At 37.0% G+C, this 22,982-nt stretch overlaps 1 protein-coding gene across 1 annotated transcript; it reads right to left on the bottom strand.

Annotated features, from left to right (window-relative positions):
* Window positions 1–13,063: 13,063 nt before the first annotated feature.
* Window positions 13,064–14,733, bottom strand: LOC139708543 (uncharacterized). The gene is made up of 2 exons (XM_071620485.1): window positions 13,935–14,733; window positions 13,064–13,074 (listed from the first exon to the last, which is right to left on the bottom strand). The coding sequence occupies exons 1-2, from the start codon at window positions 14,731–14,733 to the stop codon at window positions 13,064–13,066; spliced, it is 810 nt and encodes a 269-aa protein (XP_071476586.1).
* Window positions 14,734–22,982: the final 8,249 nt, after the last annotated feature.

Below are 22,982 nucleotides of genomic sequence, written 5' to 3'. Positions count from 1 at the left end.
GTATGTGATGTCATTGGTTAATGGTAAACATGGTAATGATGCACAAAACAAGCATATATGTTTTACAATAAAATTGTCATCATATCCCAAAGAGCATAGACAGGTTTACACCTTTGACCTCTGGTGACCTTAAGAGGTCAATGACCTCAGAATATCAGAATATTGATCTATGACATCATTGGTTTGTGATAAACATGGTCAAGATGTACAAATCAAGCATATTGAATCTGTTTTACAATGACATTATTTTCATATTCCAAGGAACACAGACGAGTTTCAACCTTTGACTTCTGATATCAGAATATTGATATTTATCATCATTAATTAATTGTAAACATGGTGATGTTCTAGAGAGCACTCATAGGCTCTGTTTATTAACAAGCTACTACCTTCGAACTATGAAAAACACACATGGTCAAAGACCTCCAAGTATGAGAATAATATTGATATTGCGATAGTAAATCCTTAATTTTTCATAATGTAGGGCTTACAAACCATGCATTTCTTTTTTACTCTTTTGTTTGTAATTCAATGATCTCATGCCTCTCTTGGTGGAATATTTGGGGAAAAGAAATATGTCCATCCCAATAAGTGCAGCCATTATCAATGCATGGAGGGGAGTGTATAAAAGTGGCTCTCCCCCAAGCCCTCCCATGTGAGAGAGCATTTGCATTAAGAATAGAACTAAAACTATTGTATACACATTTACGGTGGAATATTTGGGAAAAATATCAATAAAAGGAGTGTACTAAATCTATGGGTAGAAACCGAGGAGGAAGGTTATTGAAAGAGGAGACACCCTCCAACAAGAGGGATTTTTTTTTTTTAATTCGTTTGAACTGAAATGAGAAGGCTGGTGCACACTTTTTGATGATATACTAAACAAATTATTAATCTCAAAAGTACTAAGTGTATAGGGAAGGGGACCTAACGGGGGAAGGAGTATGAGAAGGAAATTTTGCATCTTAATAATGGAAATGTAATGATTTGGTGCATACTATAGGCGAAGTATTGGAACATGATATTTTCTATCAAAAAAGCGATGTAAACAATTCGCATCTCAGAAAATACATGGAGGCAAAGTTTTATGTCCCCAGCACTCCCCCCCCCCCCCTCAATATTTTCTCGGGAGGCGGGAAAACTGCATCTTGCCTTCCAAGATGGACACCCATGCATACGAGAAAGCTTTTTCATCTTTAGAATTCAAATTGAAATATCTCGTAAACAAATTTCTCATAGAATTAGGGACATATTTTTTTTCTTCCCGTAGCGCTTACAGACATCACACGTGATAATGAACCATGTAAATGTTGTGAATTATTGTTATAACTATTATCAGTCCCCAAAGAGTGCTACATCTACGGAGGGAACCAAGCAGGGGGAAGAAGTTTATTGGAAGGAGATATCCCCTCTCAGAAAAGGGAGATTTTGCATTCTAGAATTGAATTTTAACAATCTGATGCACACTTATAGTGAAAACTTTGGGCACATTTCTGTCAAAAACAAAAACAAAAAGCAAAAAAAAAAAAAAGAGTCCACAAGTCATCTCAGGAATTATTGGGGTGGGGATCAACTGCCCTCTGCCACCACCCCACCCCTCCTCCAAATCGATGCCCTGGTTTGTGCATGTGTTTTATTCCACTTGTTGAAAATACGAGAGAATTATTATAGGAAACAATATTGTTCAGTGGTCGCTATCCCAGCTAAGTAAAATGTATGTCGACAAGATGATTTCGTCCACCTGTATACCTTTTTATGATGATTTAGGCCTATATTTGTTTTGCATGTTATTACATCTATTTCCATTTTAGCAAATGTTTTAGTATTCTCGTTTGTATTTTGATGTGAAAATTATTCATTTTCCATGATTTTAGTAGTGTAGAAAAAATCATCCAAGACTGAAAATGAAACCGATACATTAGTCAAAGGTTAACATGCTCGACATAGTGTGTATTTCTATAGCAATAGAAGTAACCAACACATAAAGTGCGTACTCATTTCACATGAACACTTGCAGTTATCCTCTGACCTCTGGAGAATATTGAAAGATCAATGCCTCAGAATATAAGAGTATTAATGTCTGGTCTCATTGGTCGGTAATGGCCAGCTGTCAATGAAATAATATTTAAAAACGCATGTTTCTGTTTGTGTCCAAAATTGTATGCAGAGCATTCCACACACTGTTTAATTTTGACTTCCATTTTGACTATGAGAGGTTATTTTTTCTGAACTACCCTGTATTATCCAAATCTGTTGAAAACACACTGTCTTAGCTGCGTCTGACCGATTCTTTTGTGTTGGAGATCCATGCTCGATGGTCAAAACAAATATTAAAAAAACAGGTATCTCAGACCTAATTGTTATAGCAAAGCATCATATCCTCATAGACCCGACCCAACCATCCACGCCCAGACAATGTAAACCACCCTAAGGACTTACGACTTTATAGTTATCGTTTGCCAACAGAGACATTCGGAACTTTTGCATTGCCAACAAAGATCTACCATGAAACTGATTGGTATTGGCTCTGCATCATTGCCAGAAGATCTCTCTTCTTCTTCTTCTTCTCACTATACTGTGTACTATATTGTAATATTTCGCCATGGAGACTCTTCTTAGTTGGTTTAAAAGGTCTACAAATAGAGCTATATGCAGCAAAAACTACAACAACAACAGCAAGAGAGACAGCTGTATCTTTGATAGCAGAGTTGAATCTTGAGTATCTCTATCCTGGAGTGTTTCAAAGAGATACAAGAGACAGTGGCCTAAGGTAGAGGTTTCCAAGGCCTGATTGCATCTTGAAAAAAAAAAGGCTTCTTTGGAATACTTTGTGTTCTTGCAAATGATGCCTGACATTTCTGAACATTGGCCCTTTTTGAAGAATATAGCAATTTATGAAGCCACAACTTCCTGGGGATTGGATATTGTAGAGTTCTTAATGCAGAACATCATCACTGAATTTGCCTTTGCTCTATTTTCTTGCAGGGATTTCCGTTGTATTTTTTTTTTAAAGTGTGGCTGTAACATTGCGTGTTTTGCACGTGGTGGTCATTGCAGATGAAGAGTTTAAGCTTAACCATTTGGAGCTCGCAAAATGCTAGAATGATTCCTGTGATAACCGGTTTATTCCTTTGAACATGATTTCAAATAACTTTTCTTTTCTATGAAATGGATAACACACAAACTTGTACCATAATACTACTTTGACAAATTGATAAATCGTTTTTCGTAGTCTTTTCGTTAATGATTTATTTCAGTCATTATTCTGCTTCTCTTAATTATCTGATGGAAACATAGTAAAAATGTCAGCTATAATTCTGTTGGACTCAACTGCGCTGTAGAGTTCCTCGTAATCATAACAACGGAATAGCAGTAACTTTGTGCAGGTCATAAGTACTTCAAGGTTATGTATCTATTCGAAGGAAGGCCAGTAAACCAGGACGATTTTATATAAGTGGTGCCTCCTTTGTTTACTTATTAATTTGAAATAATACCAGACTTCACATAGAAAACAATACATGCTGTCCGTTCCAAGTGTTTTAACCACTTGAAGAACGATTTTTGACCTATTGATATTTGTGCATTTGTTTGCTTTTTATGCCTCCGCCACGAAGTGGTGCCGGAGCCATTGTTTTCGGGTTGTCCGTCCGTCAGTAAGTACGTCCGTTCGCATTCGTTTACGTGATAACTTGAGTAATATTAACGAGAATTTTGCCAAACTTAGTCCAAGTATAGAATACGCTTTGATAGGACAATTACTTGATTAGATTTTGGGGGATATCGGTCGAAGGCCAAAGGTCAAAGGTCAATGTCAAATCATGAAATTGTATCCATTTACGCAATAACTCAAGACTGGATCAAGCAGATTTCACCAAACTTTGTCCAAGGATGACGTATGACGGGACAATTACTTGATTAGTTTTTGAGTGAAATTGGAAAGAGGTCAAAGGTCAGAGATCAAGGTCAAATCCTACAATGTATCTGTTTACATGATAACTCAAAACTAGATGACGCAGCTTTCACTAAATTTGGTCCAAGGATAATGTATGATAGGGCAATTAGTTGAGTAGATTTCAGGAACATTGGCAAGAGGTCAAAGGACAAAGGTCAAGGTAAAATGCTAAAAATGTTGCTATTTCCCTATCTTCATGCAGCGCCATAAGGTATTTTCTTGAAACTTAGTGTAGACATGTACTACTGCATAAACATTCTCCAGAGAGAGTTTCATGTCATTAGGTCAACGGTCAAAAGGTCAGAGGTCAGGTGAAAATGTTTCAATTTCACTTTTCTCGCTAGTGGTTCAATGTATCTTCATGGAACTTGGTACATACGCATAAACTGACTTCCAAATAAATATGACTTGGGAATTTCTTGAGAAATTTGCAGGAATTTGTTTACCGGACGTAGGCAACTTCATCTTATTTGCAGACGACACTTACGTTTTTTACTCTCATAAGGATATTGCAACACTGATTGATACACTTAATATGGAATTAGGTAATATTTCGAAATGGTTTAGAAGTAACAAGCTTTCATTGAATATTGATAAAACATGTTTTATACATTTCCATACTTTTCAATCCCAACCCACCCTTCCTAAAAGTATTTATATTGATGGTATAAACATTGCTGAGAAACATTCAACCAAATTTCTAGGAGTGACCCTAGATAGCAATTTAACTTGGAATACTCATGTGCAGAATATTACTACAGCAATATCTAAAACAACTGGTGTTTTAAGGAGAATAGAGTATTTGATTAATGATCAAACTTTAATAATGTTATATAACACTTTATTTTTACCATATGTGACCGTGCACCTCAAAACGAACATAAAGTCGCACACACTGATTTTGCGTGAGGACTGAAAATAAGTGAAGTGGGTCAACCTAGCCGAACTTGACTTTTTCATATTTTCTGAAAGAGCGGGTCTTCTTTTACATTATGCTAAAATTTGGTATCATAAAACGGGCAGGAAAGTGTGTTTTTTTAGCAGTTTATCTCGAACATTTTTGGTAGAATAGTGCGGTTATGTGTGTCTTTAGAATCCTTTTTTTCATTTCTGAGAACCCTTGTCCACACTCTTCACTTTCAACTCTAGTAACTTTTGAAAGGATAGTGCTACTGCTTTGAAAGTTGGCATTGATTATGAACAGAATGTGTTAATGAGGCATGCTCAATTTCAGTTCAATCTGATAATCCCTTCATTGTTGTTACTCTGGTGGTTTACTTCCTGTTTTTTGTCCCATTCATCGCACAGCCAGCACGGTTTAGTAAAGATTAAGCGCTTGAATAGACACTGTACTTCAGAGCCTCTTTTCTCAGTTCCCACTTTTCCTGAGTTTGTGCTTTCTTTCCAACATTTAGATAGGTTAGGAGAGTCCATTTGATTTGAGTTATACATCATTTTAAAGCTTAAAGTCTGCTCTTTCAGAATATGGACTTAACTAAAAATTCATGTCTGGCGACTTTTTGTTTGTTTTGAGGTGCACTGTCACATATGTAATGTATTGCAATATTGTATGGGGCAACTGTAGCAAAAGTAAATTAAATACAATTTTTATTCTTCAGAAAAAGGCTCTTCGTATATGCACACACTCAATTTTTTTGGCTCACACCGATCCTATATTTCATCGCCTAAAAACTTTAAAAGCCCATGACATACATATATATCTAACTGCTATATATATGTATAAACACACTCGAAATTTATTACCATTTTTTCACAATGCCTTAGTAATCAATGACCATATTCATTCATACCCAACCCGTCGTTCCCATGATTTTCATATAAGTAATCCAAAGCTTTTACTTGCTCAAAAATCGATTAGCGTCACGGTCCGGATACATGGAATACTCTTCCCGAGGAGTTGAAACAGTGTGCCTCCTTGTTTTCATTTAAAGCAAACTTAAAGAAGCACATTTTATTACAGTATACTTCAAATACAAATTAAAAACAAATAATTCATATGATTAATGTTGGTCTCCCAAATAGCAACATCGCATATCGTTCCCTCTTCCAGCAAACTAATTCGATTATTCTACATTCCAGCATATCTGCCCTTCTGCACTTTCTAGCACTTGCACGCACATCCTCCACCATCACGTTTATTTTCCCCTGCTATCTTCGCAGCAGAATGTGTATTGTATACTGTATTATTACGAAACTAGTATGCGTCCCTACTTTGTCCTCTGGCCGGCCATCTTTTCAAGCTATGCTTACAATGGCGGCCCTCTGCATTATCGCTCCATAATTATAATTGTTGTAATCCCCGCTGCATAGACATGCTTACTGTATATTGTATCATTAATTACCTTTTATATCTTTGTTTACGCAAGTAAAACGACTCTGTTTTGAATTTATTTTGTATATTTCCCACATGTTCATGATCATGTGCCTTATGTATATTGATTTGCTGATTGATTTGTTGATTTGCAGAAAATAAAGTATCTATTAAACAAACAAAACTAAGTCTAGTTTCGACTGTCTTTCTCAAAGACTTAATTCAATTGCAAACACGTCAATATACTTTCTCTCAAATCTATCATCATTTCTGATAGTAGTCATTAACCAAATCGTTGATAGCTCTATCAACGACGATGTCAACTGCGCGGGTCACAATGAGGAGCAATTGGAGTGTGACAATGACCATATTCACACGTCACCACCATCATTACCTGTCGCGGAACACACACACCATTCCAACGATGTTCCAACGAACGACGTAAATTGGTCACTCTGTTCACAGCTGGATGAATACAGGAGGAAACACAAACAAATGTTCACGGCTTTTTGTTCTACTTCGGAATCGAATCCTATTGATGATTCCCGCTTGAGTGTTCAGGCACCTCAGACAGATACGGAAAACAAGCCAGTGAATTTTATTACGTCAAACAACACCCTGGCGACTCAGACGGATGACGAAATCAAAATGTTTGCCAATCCATCAAACAATATTACCCAAGCATGCCAAACAGAAGCGAATGATTTCGTCTACAATGACGCATCTAGTCAACCAGACAGCGACTTCAAGGCAGATATCTTGCTAGTTGGAGATTCAATGGTCAAATACATAGATCCGAAAAAGCTATCACGAAGGAAAGTGGTATTGTGCAAATCTTTTCCCGGTGCGAGAATTGATGATGCCTTTGACATAGGTAAAGATCTAGCTAAACACAACGTATCGGAAATCATTTTCCCTCTTGGCACCAATAACTTGGCCGATGACGAGCCGAACGAAATCGTCGCCAAATTGGCATCACTCTGCGACTACATGCAAAAGTCTTTTGCAGAGCCCAAGACAATCGCAATCTCGACGATAATTCATCGCAGACAGGCCCCGCAGACAATTTCCTGGAAGACCCATCACGTAAACGCTGACCTAAAACTTCTGGCCAATCAGCGAGCATGGAACATCATTGACAACGTCTGCATAGATACCAATACCCAAATCGCCATAGATGGCGTACATCTAAACGCACACGGGATAAAAGTCTTCGCGCAAAACCTTGTCCAGCACATGAGGTCGACAATCAGTGACGATACATCGCCTTTTCGCAGACGGCAAGACTGGCATCGCAGGAAGAAGACTCCGAAGGGCAGGGTTTTTTTCCGTGAGATTGGATGGACTGCCTGCAGACCGCGAAAACATGGTTAGCTCAGCAGAATCACTGAATTATGTCGCGAACGAAGAAAACGTAGAAGAGATACAACGTAATAAAAGAGAATCTGTGGAGAACAAAAACAGCTATCACGAACTCATTGATGGTATCATTCCCAACGTTTATTATTCTGGGTTGAAAATATGTCATGTTAACATAAACTTTCTTCCAAATAAAATAGATGAGTTGAGTCTGTTGTTAGGTAATGATCCTTTTGATATTGTAGCCATTAGTGAAACTCATTGTGATGCAACAATTTCAGATACGAATTTATTTATAGACAATGATTTTACTGTAATACGTAAAGATCGATTAAGACATGGGGGAGGAGTGGCGCTTTATGTAAGAAAAAGCTTAGATTTCAGTCAAATAGATATTTGTGGAAATGATTTGGAGGTCATCTGGATTAAAGTGAAATTAAAACGAATAAATCTAGTGTTTCTATGTGTAATCTACCGACCTCCTAACTCATCCAATGATTTTTTTTTTGTAACTTTATCAGACATGCTTCACTGTGTAAGCGAAAATGAAGGAGAAATCATAATAGTTGGTGATCTAAATTGTGATCTTCTTTCCGATAATCACAACTCACAGCCTCGCAGTCTTTTGTCAGTTATGAATACTACTCTCCTACATCAGCTTATTCATGTACCAACTCGCGTAACGCCCAACTCTAAGTAATTGATCGATCACGTGTACTCATCCAACCCCGAAGAACACCAGGTGACTGGGTTCTTTGAGACACGCATAAGTGACCATTATTTGGTTTTTACTGTTTTTGGTACTACGAAGGTAGAGACCAAACATTTTGATAATGTAATTGAGTATAGATGTTACAGACAAATTTCACACGAGAATTTTATCAATATGTTACGAAACTTACCTTTTTTAGACATTGTAGATGATACCGATCCAAATAACGCTTTAAAAATGTGGTATAATTTGTATATGACAGCTGTCAATGAACACGCTCCCCTGAAGAGGAAGCGCCTTGGGTCAAAGTTATGTCCGTGGGTGACTGGTGACTTAATAGACACCATGAATAAGCGTGACTGGTACTACAAGATGTCTAAGAAAGCAAGCAGCCCACAAAACTCTCATTTCTGGCTCGTGTATAAATCCCTGAGGAATGAAATTTCCACTAAAATCAAGGAAGCCAAAAATGATGACATAAATGCACTATTAAGTGAAAATGGTGGTACTCCGAACGGCATGTGGAAAACATGTTAAGCTTATTTCGTCATCGAAGAATGACAATCAAATTAAGCTTTAGTTAAATGGTGAAGAAGTGTCTGATGCAGAAGAAATAGCTCAGCAATTCAATGATTACTTTGTAAATTCTGTTGATATGTTGTTTAATCCAACAAATTTTGATACTTGTGAAAATAGCTGTGATATTAATCAGTTTGATAATGAAAGGGCTGTTGGTTATGTTCCCCCTGACATCTCATTTGATTTCCCTGATGTGACAGATGAATTTGTTGTTAATGAAATCAACCGTATTCCAGTTAAAAAAAGCCGCTGGTCCTGATGATGATGTTTCTTTAAAGTTATTAAAATATGCTTGCAATGCCCCGAATGTAATTCAAAGCTTAACGTATATACTTAATTTATCATTGGACCAAGGTGAATTTTTGGAAATTAGAAAATCGTACGAGTTCAACCCATAAACAAAGCCGGAAGTAAATCAAGTGTTGAAAATTATCGACCTGTCTCATTATTATCAATATTGTCTAAGATATTAGAAAACAATTGTTAATGTATCATTCCAAGATTATTTAATCGAAAACAAGGTATTATCAGATAGACAGTTCGGTTTCCGACCTAATCATTCGTGCGTATATGTATGGTTGATTAATGGTCTCAGAATGTAGATCACGGATACGTAAATGGTGTTGCATTTATTGACATGAGAAAAGCCTTTGATGCAGTGAACCACGAAATATTGTTACTGAAACTGAAGTGTGCAGGTTGCACAAATAGACGTTTTGAAGGGTAGAAGTCAATTTGTGTCTGTAAAAGGGAAACAAAAACATCCATTAGAGCAATACATTTGATTATGGAGTTCCACAGGGTTCAGTGTTAGCACCATTACTTTTCTCCATATTCATTAATGATTTACCCATGAGTATCAACGATGGAGAAATGTTTCTTTTCGCAGACGACGCGACTTTATCTGTGCGAGGTAGAAGCATGGACGAAATTCAGTCAAAACTGAACCATGCTCTTGAGGAGGTTTACACATGGACCCCAAAAAGCAAACTGCTTCTGAATATTAATAAAACTAAAGTAATGGTAATTGGGTCTAGGCAAAAAGTCCAAACTTTAAATGTCAGCAGATTATATGTACAGATAAGATCACCTCCAGTTGAATGTGTTTTTCAGTATAAATGTCTTGGAATTATGATAGACGATTATTTACAGTTCAACAAGCATGTTGATAGAGTCGCCCTGCAAGTAAAGCAAAAATTAGGTATTCTTAGAAGGCCCAAGGGAGCGTTCAACACTCATTATCCCAGCCTATTATACTGGGGTTATATCCTCCCACATGCCTTGTATTGTTGCAATGTATGGACTAACAGGTCACAACAAAATTATGAAGCCATTAACAGGTTACACAAACGAGCCGCTTACATTATAGCTGGCTGTTCATGGGAAACTCCATCCGAGCAAGTGCTCAATCAACTAATAATTGGCAAACGTTACTAACATTGTATTCAAAAGCAATGACATGCATGACATTTAAATGTGTGCACCATCTTGCACCCTCGTTATTAGCAAATAAGTTTGTTATGCATGAGGCAGTAGCCCAACGCGTTACACGCAACTCGCACCAGTGCAAACTTGAGATCCCGAGATGTAATACCGAATTTTACAGGAGATCATTTGCGTGCACAGCGGTATCTCACTGGAATAATTTGCCGTTGGAGACACGATGTTCCCCCAACTTAGGTTTGTTCAAAAGCAGATTATGAGATGTGTGAGTCTAGAGACACGATGTTTCCCCAATTCAGAATTGTTCAAAAGGTCACTAGAGCCTATGATATGTATGTTTTCGTATCGAGAATGTTTTTTTTTTAAATCAATGACTAATACTTTCACAGTTTTATCGGTTGTTTGAATTGTGCATTAAGTGCCATTGTTGAAGTTTTTCCAAATTCATTTTTGTTCATTTAGAAACGTTGTTGTATTTTCATGTCTTTGAAATTGTTCTGTGTATAAGCGTTATATCTTTGATTTTGATTGTATTGAATGTTTTATATATGTGACTCTGCACCTCAAAACAAACAAAAAGTCGCCAGACATGAATTTCTAGTTAAGACCATATTCTGAAAGAGCAGACTTTAAGCTTTAAAATAATGTAAAACTCAAATCAAATGGACTGTCCTAACCTATCTAAATATTGGAAAGAAAGCACAAACTCAGGAAAAGTGTGAAGTGAGAAAAGAGGCTCTGAAGTACAGTGTCTATTCAAGCGCTTAATCTTTACCAAACCATGCTGGCTGTGCGATGAATGGGACAAAAAACAGGAAGTAAACCACCAGAGTAACAACAATGAAGGGATTATCAGGTTAAACTGACATTAAGCATGCCCCATTACCACATTCTGTCCATAATCAATGCCAACTTTCAAAGCAGTAGCACTATCCTTTCAAAAGTTATTAGAGTTGAAAGTGAAGAGTGTGGACAAGGTTTTTCAGAAATGAAAAAGGGATTCTAAAGACACACCTAATCACACTATTCTACCAAAAATGTTCGAGATAAACTGCTAAAAAACACACTCTCCTGCCCGTTTTATGATACCAAATTTTAGTATAATGGAAAAGAAGACCCGCTCTTTCAGAAAATATGAAAAAGTCAAGTTCGGCTAGGTTGACCCATTTCACTTATTTTCAGTCCTCATGCCAAATCAGTGTGTGCGACTTTATGTTCGTTTTGAGGTGCACGATCACACATATATATATATATATATATATATATATATATATATATATAATGTAAAAAATAGTTCCCTGGGTCCCAAACGTACGCGGTGCCGCATTGTTGGATGCATATAGTTGAAAGAAATTGGACTGAGGCGGGACGTTGCTCTCGATCTTAGTCTCCCTTTTATTTGTCAAGCTTTCGGCCCGTCATTGGGCCTTCGTCAGGACCTACCAACAGAACGATTATTGTATGAATAACCTGATGTGTCATATTATAATATATAATACAATTTCACATATTACCAATCTTCTAAATCATTTCCTTTATATACACAAATCAATCATTCAATTCAATACAAATATCCAATCTAACCTCAAATCATCATCAGAATAACATCATATGTCCAAAAAATATATAAATAAATTCTTATATCATAATGCTGCCATATAATAATCATATTGTCTTATAATTCTTAGAATGATGATCACAAACAGAATCATTATACATATATATCATATTCATATGTCTCTTTGCATTGCATATATGTATACATCCGCATACGCACATATAAATAAATTCTTATATCATAATGCTGCCATATAATAATCATATTGTCTTACAATTCTTAGCATGATGATCACAAACAGAATCATTATACATATATATCATATTCATATGTCAATTTGCATTGCGTATATGTATATAGCCCGCATACGCACACACACACACACCCACATACATACGCACATATATACATATTCACATATACACACACAAGCAAACACACACACACTCACATACGCACACACACACACACAACTCCGGTTGATATAATACTATCTAAATCAACATATCCTATTTTATTTAGTATATTACCGAAATATAATAGCGTCAACCCTGCCAAAAATATATCAACTCTTAGATCAAATGTGTAAACAACAATTTCTGTAAATTACCTGCATGGGACTCGTGTGGTTATCGTGCATCCCAGCACCGTGTGCTCATATTCTGTTCAAAAATACAATAATTACCATTCAATCATTCATAATACCTCTTATTTTGCAGATATAATCAAACATAATCATATTAAAACATCACAAAATCATATTCACAAATCCATCATACACTATTTTCCATATCATTCTTATCCATGCAGTCAGATCAACTCGTGACGCTCAACAGTAATCATGAATCGTGTGATACAATAAATATCAACAGAATTTCACAATAGTATTCAATCATAATATCTATTATGTTACCTATATATACATTTCATTCATATCAAATCACATGCACTTATTACACTCAACTTTATTCATACATCTTGTGATCATTATAATATATCAGTACATATACAAATGAAATCTCAATAATCACAATATATCTAACTTGAAATTATTTAGGGTGTTTTACCTGTATGTTGGGCTGTATTTTGTCCTGTCTGGTCATGGCCAAGTTTTCTGCTACGGGTGTTTTACTGTGAATCTGAAGTTAGAGTGAGGGGGTTCGGGATAAGAGCTATGTAGGGTTCATTGGTCAACGTTAATGCCATCGGGGGTCAGTGTTTTCAATTTCTTTATCCAGAAGGATTCTCTATGTAGGATTACTTGGCGGGATTTTGTTCGAATTGTTTCGATGCCTGTGATCTTTACATTGTCAAATGAGTGGTCGGGCTGGTTAAAGTGTGTTGTGTAGGGGAGGGTTTTTCGCTTGTTGGGTGTATTGTAGTTCAGTATTTCCGATTTGGTGTTGCTGAATCTGGTGTACAAGGATGTTTCTGTCTTTCCCACGTATTGTTTGTTACATTTCGTGCACGATATCAAATAAATGAGCCAGTCTGACTTGCATTGTATTTTGGATGTGATTGGGAATTCTTCCCCCGTGACATTACTTTTGAACTTTTTGCCCTCTTTAACAAAGTTGTGAAGCATGCACCGTTTGGCTTCGCATTTGGCAAAGCCGTTTGTGTTGTTCTCATTCAGCTGGTCATTTTTGGGGTCGCCAGAGTATGTTAGTAGGTCTCGGAGGGTGCGGGGGCGTCGGTATGCAACCAACGGGGGATCCGAAAGTATCTCTGAGAGTGAAGCTGATTCATCTAGGGTTTTTTGTTCCTTTTTGAGAATTTTGTGTAGTTTGGCGGTGGCGGGACTGTATGTTAAGACGAAAGGGGTTCTTTCTAAGGGGGGGGGGGGGGCGTTCTTTTTTGTCAAATAATTCCGCGCGGGGTATGGAGCGAGCTCTGTTGATTTGTAGTTTAGTTTGTTGGGGAGGGTAATCACACTTGTCGAGATAGTGTTGGAGATTTTCGAGGTGTTTGTCTGTGCTTTCTGGCTGAGAGCAGTTACGTTTGATTCTAAGGGCCTGGCTGTATGGTATGCTTTTGAACACATGTCGGGGGTGGCATGAGGAGGGAGGGAGGAATGTGTGAGAGTCTGTAGGCTTGGAGTATAACTCTGTCTGGAGAGTTCCGTCGTCTGAGAGGACCTTTAGGTCAAGAAAGTTGACACAGTCGGGGGATGACTCAAACGTGAATTTGATTCGGGGATGGAGGGCGTTCACTGTGTTTTGGAATTGTGCTAATGATTGGGGGCATTGTGTCCAGATGAATATGATGTCATCAATGTATCGTTTCCACGATTTCGGGAAGATTGCGTTTGTGAGTTCTAATAGCTCTGCCTCTATCTCCCCCATGAAAATGTTGGCATACGATGGGGCAACAGGGGTGCCCATAGCGGTACCCTCTATTTGCAAATAGTTCTTGCCGTTGAACTGGAAATTGTTCAATGACAGTACCAGTTCAAGAAGACGAATGAGCTGGTCGGTTGGAGGGGAGGGGTTCATTCGGGCGTTGAGGGCGTTTCGACATGCTTTGATGCCCTCATTGTGGGGGATGTTCGTGTACAACGAAGTTACATCGGCTGTGACTAGTATGCTTTCTGGGGGGAGGGGGTTCTGGGTCAGATTCAGGTCATTTATGTGGTTGAGAAAATCGGTAGTGTCCTTTAGGTGAGAGGGTAATTTTTCAACCAGGGGGCGGAGGTGGAAGTCAAGGAATCTTGAAATTTGCGCAGTGGGGCACGCACATCCTGAAACAATAGGGCGTCCCGGGTTGTTGGGCTTGTGGATTTTGGGGAGGAAGTACATGTTTGGGCGACGTGGATCCTTTGGAATTAGTTTTTTCTTTAACCCGTTCCTTCCGCAATTCTCTGAGTGTCTTTAATGCCCCCAAACGAGATTCTTTTCGCCCGTCGACAGAGAGGCACACAGGTTGGTAATCCAGCTGTGTGAAGGCAGTCAAGCGGTTCATTGTGTCCCCCTTTCTACGGTCAACTACAAGTGCCCGTGAACAATGGGAATATCGATCGGGTGGGAGGTATGAATAGAGCGTGCGCTGATGAGCTCTCAGAATCTTTTGTTCTACACAAAACCAGGTACCTGAATGAGGTGACTGGGGTCAGCGAACCCGCATTTCTAACTGATCTCAGCCTTGATCATTATGTACATGTTCGTACGAGTTTACAGCAGAGCAAGCAAAAAACTAAATCAGAAAAAGGTACATAATATTGTAAAACCCCCTTTTTTTAAACAGCAGGAGAACAAATCCTGATAAAAAAAAACTCTGATCTTTTTATCAAACCCACTTTTCTGAGCATTCTAACACAAAGAAACATGAATTTAGGCCACTGAAGCAGGCACCCTTGTCTTCATTTTGGGAACCTGGTAAACCAGGTTCCCTTAAGGAACGAAAGCTTGACAAATAAAAGGGAGACTAAGATCGAGAGCAACGTCCCGCCTCAGTCCAATTTCTTTCAACTATATATGTATATATATATATATATATATATATATATATATATGTATATATACTTTTTTCTTTGTTTGTTAGTAACTGTAATTCTGGAATGTTTTATGTGTTGTGTTTTAAAGGGCCCCGATGAAAACCAGCCAGTGCTGACTTGGGCCACCCTTTTTTTAAGATGTGAAATGAATAAATCAATAAATAAATAACCACGGAAGCCACACATTTGCCTGGTGAATGACATATTTCATTTATAATAATTTTAGTTAAACATGAGATTTTATTTTGTATGTCAACTGTACGAATTATGCACATTTGTGATTATGCTGCTACTTGCATTCGACAGCACTGTATGATCAACTTGTTGGTAATAATAATGTAATACAAACAAATACGCTCGTTGTTGTATTTCCAATAAATCATTCATAAGTCAAATTTAGCCAGGTATAATGTCATAAATTAAGATATTATTTTCTCCTTAATCATTTTCTTTGGTACCATTTTCAGTGGTCCACTGGTCACTCGGTCACACAAATGACCTACTTCGAATGTCTTTAACCACTTATAAACTACTTGGCTGATTGTTGTTGGTTTGTTTTTTTTTTTTGCTCATAATCTACTTCTTCTGTATGTACTGTATTATCTCCTGTGGAGTAGCAGAAATTGTATGTCACGCTTGTAATACCTCAACTAGTAACAGCATTTGATTGTATATTCGCATCAAAAGATAAGTGTAAATGTTCAAAGCTATGTTCTGAACTTTTGCATTTTCATAGGCTGCACTATTATTTTGTGTTGTTATAATGTTGGACCATTAATACTTCCCAAAATCGGCTAATTTTGTTGTTGTTGTTGTTGTTGTTGTTAATTTAAGGACATTTTATTTGTTTGTCTATTAGTAAAAGATCACCGTTTGTTTCATTTGGATTCAGATTACTGATCTCGAATTGGCTTCCCAGTCTTTTCTCGGATCTCATGTATCACCTTCGTGTGGAGGAAACCTTGCCCGATGGTTGTGTACTATGCCACGTCTTTCACGCTTGTGCGTAAACAATATAAATGTGCCGGAAGAGTTCTACTTAACAGCTGCCACCTTAGCTTCATCGTGCCAGGTATGTCTATCTAACATTCATAATTATTTACGAATATTTTTTTTTTGTGTGTGTACTCGCATAACTTTATTTACTGTTGAGTGATCTGGACGCCCGTCGAACAAGACGTGTTCATGGGGGTTGGGTAAAGATGACTGAGTTTTCATTTTGCTATTATGTATTTTTTATTGTGGGGTTGTTGTTTTCTATTCACTTTGGCCTCAATCTGTAACAATTTCACGTTGTGTGTAACCGCTGGCTCTCGAGTAATGTCAAGCTTTTCAATGCATGAAGAAAAGCGTCGGAAGATGAACATTTGTTTTGTTGTCCTAGAAAAAAAAACCACTGTGTTTTCGAGCTTCGAATCAAATCTAACTAGGAAATTTATTGAGCCATTAATAACAATTCATTTACTGGACATAGGCAACGTTGTCTAATATTTTGACTGTTTTCGCAAAGACTTGAATTACTTGCAAACATGTCAGTGTATCCGTCCAATTAATTACAATCATTGTTGATAGTCGATTATGATTATAAAAGCCACAGAGTATCCTGGTGAAAGGCGTACTTTAATGTTAAGCTTATATACGATCTTACTATTCATGTTAAATACATGATAAATATATGTTCGAAAGTGCTCCACTACACTGCCTAAGACAACTTTCTTCACCATTTGGAGCTCGCAAAAGGTTAGAATGATTCCTGTGAAAACTGTTTTATTCCTTTGAACATGTTTACGAATATTCTTGTGTATTCGCATAACTCTATTAACGATTGAGTGTTCGGGACGCCTTTGAAATAACACCTGTTCATATGGATGGGAGAGGGGGAAGATGCATGAGTTATCATGTTATGCTGATTTGTTGGATGTGAGGTTTGTTTGTATCGATTTCACTTTTTGTGTAACACTTGTGGCTTTCAAGTAATGTCAAACCCTCCAGTGCAAGAAGCTATGCATCGGAAGAAAATTTCTGTATTGTTGTCCTTAACGTCATTCATCTCGCCAATTGTGGTATCATTCTTATGATACATCAAAAGTTATATATCCGCTTATGTAACCATTATTCCATAAAATGAATATCTCACATACGTTTCTTTGTTTGTTTGTAGTACTTCCAAATGACATGGGAATTTCTTGAGAAATTTGCAAGAATTTGTTTACTGGACGTAGGCGACTTAGTCTAGTTTCGACTGTCTTTCGCAAAAATTTAATTCAATTGCAAACACGTCATTATACTTTCTCTCAAATCCATCATCATTTCTGATAGTAGTCATTAACGTAATAACCATGGAAGCCACACTTACCTGGTGAATGACATATATCATTTATAATAACTGTAGTTAAACATGAGATTATATATCTTTTATGTCAACTATACGATATATGAACATTTGCGATAATGCTGCTACCTGCATTCGGCAGCACTGTATGGTCAACTTGTTGGTAATAATAATGTAATACAAACAAATACGTTTGTTTTCGTATTTCCAATAAATCATTTATAAGACAAATTTAGCAAGGTATAATATCATAAATTAAGATATTCTTTTCTCCTTAACCATTTGCTTTGGTACCATTTTCAGTGGTCCACGGGCCACTCGGTCACACGAATGACCTACTTCGAATGTCTTTAACCACTTATATACTACTTGGCTGATTTTTTTTTTTGTTCATAGTCTACTTCTTCTGTATGTACTGTATTATCTCCTGTGGAGTAGCAGAAACAGTATGTCACGCTTGTAATACCTCGACTAGAAACAGCACTTGATAGTATATGCGCATCAAAATATAGATGTAATTGTTTCAGGCTATGTTCTGAACTTTTGCATTGCATAGGCTGCACTATTATGTTGTGTTGTTATAATGTTGGACCATTTATATTTTCCAAAATCAGCTAATGTTGTTGTTGCGGTTAATTTATGGACATTTATTTGTTTGTCTATTGGTAAAAGATCAACGTTTGTTTCATTTTGATTCAGATTACTGATCTGGAATTGGCTGCCCAGTATAGTGCCGGATGTGTTTTATCACCTTCGCGTGGAAGAAACCTTGCCCGATGGTTGTGTACTATGCCACGTCTTTCACGCTTGTGCGTAACGGGAGTAGACTTGCCGGAAAAGTTCCACTTATCAGCTGGCACCTTAGCTTCATCGTGCCAGGTATGTATATCTAACATTCATAACTATTTACGAATATTTTTGTGTACTCGCATAACTTTATTTACTGTTGAGTGATCTGGACGCCGGTAGAACAAGACGTGTTCATGGGGTCGGGTAAAGATGACTGAGTTTTCATTTTGCTGTTATGTATTTTTGATTATGAGGTTGTTGTTTTTTCACGTTGCCCTCAATCTGTAACAATTTTACGTTGTGTATAACGCTGGCTCTCGAGTAATGTCAAGCTTTTCAATGCATGAAGAAAAGCGTTGGGAGATAAACGTTTGTTTTGTTGTGCTAGAAAAAAAACCACTGTGTTTTCGAGCTTCGAATCAAATCTAACTAGGAAATTCATTGAGCCATTTATAACAATTCATTTACTGGACATAGGCAACGTTGTCTAATATTTTGACTGTTTTCGCATAGACTTGAATTACTTGCCAACACTAACATATGTTCGAAAGTGCTCCACTGCACTGCCTAAGACAACTTACTTCACCATTTGGAGCTCGCAAAATGCTAGAATGTTTCCTGTGATAACCGTTTCTTTTTTTCCTTTGAACATGAGTTCAAATAACTTTTCTTTTCTATGAAATGGATAACACAAACACATAATACTACTCAGACAAATTAATAATTCGTTTTTCGTAGTCATTTCGTGGAAGATTTATTTCAGTCATTATTCTTCTTCTCTTAATTAACTGATGGAAAACAAAGTAAAAATGTCAGCTATAGTTCTGTTGGACTCAAGTGCGCTGTAGAGTTCCTCGTAATCATAACAACGGAATAGCAGCGACTTTGTGCAGGTCATAAGTACTTCAAGGTTATGTATCTATTCGAAGGAAGGCCAGTTAACCGTGACGATCTTATATAAGTGGTGCCTCCTTTGTCTACTTATTAATTTGAAATAATACAAGACTTCACATAGAAAACAGTACTTGCTGTCCGTTCCAACTGCTTTAACCACTTGAAGAACGATTTTTTTGACTCATTAATATTTGTGTCATTTATGCCTCCGCCACGAAGTGGTGCCGGAGGCATTATGTTTTCGGGTTGTCCCTCCGTCAGTACGTACGTCCGTGCGCATTCGTTTACGTCATATTAAAACTTATACTGACTAGAACGATACTGACTAGAATTTTACCAAACTTAGTCCAAATATAATATAGGGCGATTACTTGATTAGCTATTGGGTGAAATCTGTCGAAGGACAAAGGTCAAAGGTCAAGGTCAAATCATGAAATTGTATCCGTTTGCGCAATAACTCAAGACTGGATCAAGCAGATTTCACCGAACTTTGTCCAAGGATGACGTACGATAGGACAATTACTTGATTAGGTTTTGTGCGAAATTGGACAGAGGTCAAAGGTCAAAGATCAAGGTCAAATCTTAAAATTTATCTGTTTACGTGATAACTCAAAACTAGATTATGCAAAAATGTTGGAAAAAAGGAACCAGTGGGACTCGAACCTGTCATCTACTGCTTCCCGGGCAGCAACACTACCACCAGGCTGTCCCTGGTTGCCGGCAGTGGCACGATGAACATGGAACACATACACAAGCTCCGAAATTCCGACATTGTCATGTTAAGTAGTCCAAGGCGGACAAGGGATAGTAAATTCACAGATCAGCAGTTGCGATCTTAATAAATTTAATTTGTAGAGGGAAACAAAGTGAAGAAACTCGATCCTGAACCTTCACCCCTCTGAATAACATCCTTCTTTCTTTCCTTTACTATGCCTTGTAAGCCTTGGACTACTTATAACATGACAGTGTCGGAATTTCGGAGCTTGTGTATTTGTTCCATGTTCATCGTGTCACTGCCGGCAACCAGGTACAACCTGGTGGTAGTGTCGCTTCCCGGAAAGCAGTAGATGACGGGTTCGAGTCCCAAAGGTTCCTTTTTTTTTCAAAATGTTTGCTGATTTACAGATCATCAGTTGCGATCTCAAAAAAATTACAATTTTATTCCTTAAAGGGATTGTACAGTTCCGGTTGAGACCTAACTCCAGATTTCTGACATTTTTTAATGAGATAATGAGAAACCTCTTATGAAATATGAAAGAAAATGTAATTCTATGAGGAATTCAACGTTTATTTGATGAAAATTGGTTTTGAAATGGCTGAGATATCCCAAAAAGAGCAATTCTAATAAAGTGTGGGACCCACACTTTATTACGATCGCTTTGTTTTACTTTGTTTTTGGATGTTTCAGTCATTCCAAACCCAATTTTCATCAAATAAACTTTAAATTCCTCTTAAAATGGTATGCTCTGTTCTATATCATAAGTGTTTTCTTGGTATCTCGCAAAAAGTTAAAAGCCCAATTCTCACCTCCACCAATACTGTACCATTCCTTTAAAACCATGCATACAAGCCCACCAAATTATTTGCAGCTGATAATGTTTCAACTTCATTTTGACGCTATGACTCTTAAATCGTTTGTTCTATTCTGCAAATTAATTGAGGGTAAAAGAATGAGGGTAAAAGATATATGAATTAATGCTTCAAAATTAATTTGAATGAAGATATCTTAATACTGAAATACCGAACATGCCACCTAGACTGAAGTTTGCTTAATTGAATACAGCACTAATGAACTGGACTGAAAGAGGCGTGAAATTGGCCGGGGAAAACTGTACATAACGTTGCGTAAAGCTCTTCGTTGAGAATATACATTGAAATTAAATACACACCATTTCGACTCGTGAGTTTCAACTTTCCTTTACAATATTGAAATTTATTCTTGTGTCAGCTGTAATGAAATTGGCAAGAAGTAAAAAAAAAAATGGAGTGACAGAATATGCTGACTTCTCAAGAATTGGTCTCATATTCCCTAGTCACCACTTTGCTTCACTGGGTTACAGGTTAAAACCAGAATGCCTAAGTCCCGAATATTTGCTTTTCAAGGACTCTTTTACGGATAATATATTCAGTGAAACTAGTCTTCACAAGCAAAACGACCCATTACAGGCTATTACTTTTACATCTGTCCAATTATAATTTTTCATTTTTCAGCAGTCATATACCAGTCATTGGGAAAGTGACCCTTTACCAGCGAATCCATAAATAGAACAGTTCGGGTTAAAGGTCCAGTTTACCTTTGGGAGCAGTGATTTCAAAAATATTCATGATATTACATTTGATGCATATTTGTAGGTCTGTTGTATCACAAAACATCCTACCATATAAAATTTTTGCAATAAAGACTAAAATATGAGGAGATATCAGGATTTTTCTCAATAAACCATAACTGTATACGGTTTAGTCTGGAAGCATTCTTATTATAACTATTGTTCACATTTTGCGTACTTAACAATACTTAACATCGATTATACGGATTCAAATTTTTACAGTGGTTGTTTCTATCCCTAACTCACATTTTAAAGCACTAATGTTTGGTTTTTGTTTCATCTGCAAATGGTAAATTATACCTTTAATTTCCTAAGCTCACTGACCTCGCCTTATATTTTTCTTTTCAGCAAACAAGTTATCTCTATAAAGCTGGAGAGTAAAATTGATACATTGTTTCAATATGTCTTAGCATCGTGAATGCTAGCTGAATATGTAATGAGATTTGAGGAAGAAAAAAAATAAAAAGATAATGTTTTGTATTTGCATTCGATATTTACTTATACAGATCAATGAGCTTTACCTGGACCTTGATACATCATTTCACTTAAAGCGAGGAGCATCAAACTTGGCTGAATTTTTGTGTGGTATGCCCCATCTTGCACGTGCAGATCTCAAATGCAAGGAATTCCTGCCTAAGAAGTTTTTCGCGACGCTTGCATCAATAGCCACAAGCTGCAGGGTAGATATTAAACGATTATGAAATAAGTACTGTATTTGATTGTATATGATATGTATTATATAACCGTGCATCACACATTATCAACACAAAGATTCCCGCCTTGATTTTACGTGAGGACTCAAAAAAAGGTGAAACGGGTCAACCAAATCAATCTTGAGGTTTTTTTTTTTTTTTCAAATTTTCTTAAAGAGATATTCTTCTACATTTTTTCCTCAATTTGGGATCATAAAACGAATGGAAGAGTGCGTTTTCACCAATTTTTCTATAACCCTTTTTTTAAGAGTAGTGTGATCAGATATGTCCTAGAGCCCCTTTTCAGTTCTTGAAAATCATTTACATACTGTTCAGTTTCATCTCCTATAACTTTTAAAGTAATAATGCTACTGCTTGAACGTTGGCATTTATCACGGCCAAATGTTTGATGAAGAATGCTCAATTTCAGCTTAATCTGATAACCCCTTCATTGCTATTGTTCAGGTTTTTTATATCCTTTACCCCATTCATCGCACGGTTAGCGTGGCTAGGTAAAGAT

The sequence above is a fragment of the Diadema antillarum genome, unplaced genomic scaffold (genome assembly GCF_040938485.1).
Source record: "Diadema antillarum isolate AM-2024a unplaced genomic scaffold, OU_Dant_1.0 seq00001348_RagTag, whole genome shotgun sequence".
NCBI classification, from domain to species: Eukaryota; Metazoa; Echinodermata; class Echinoidea; order Diadematoida; family Diadematidae; genus Diadema; species Diadema antillarum.
Note: the sequence above shows the minus strand (reverse complement) of the source record. Positions and strands in the feature narration are given on the sequence as shown.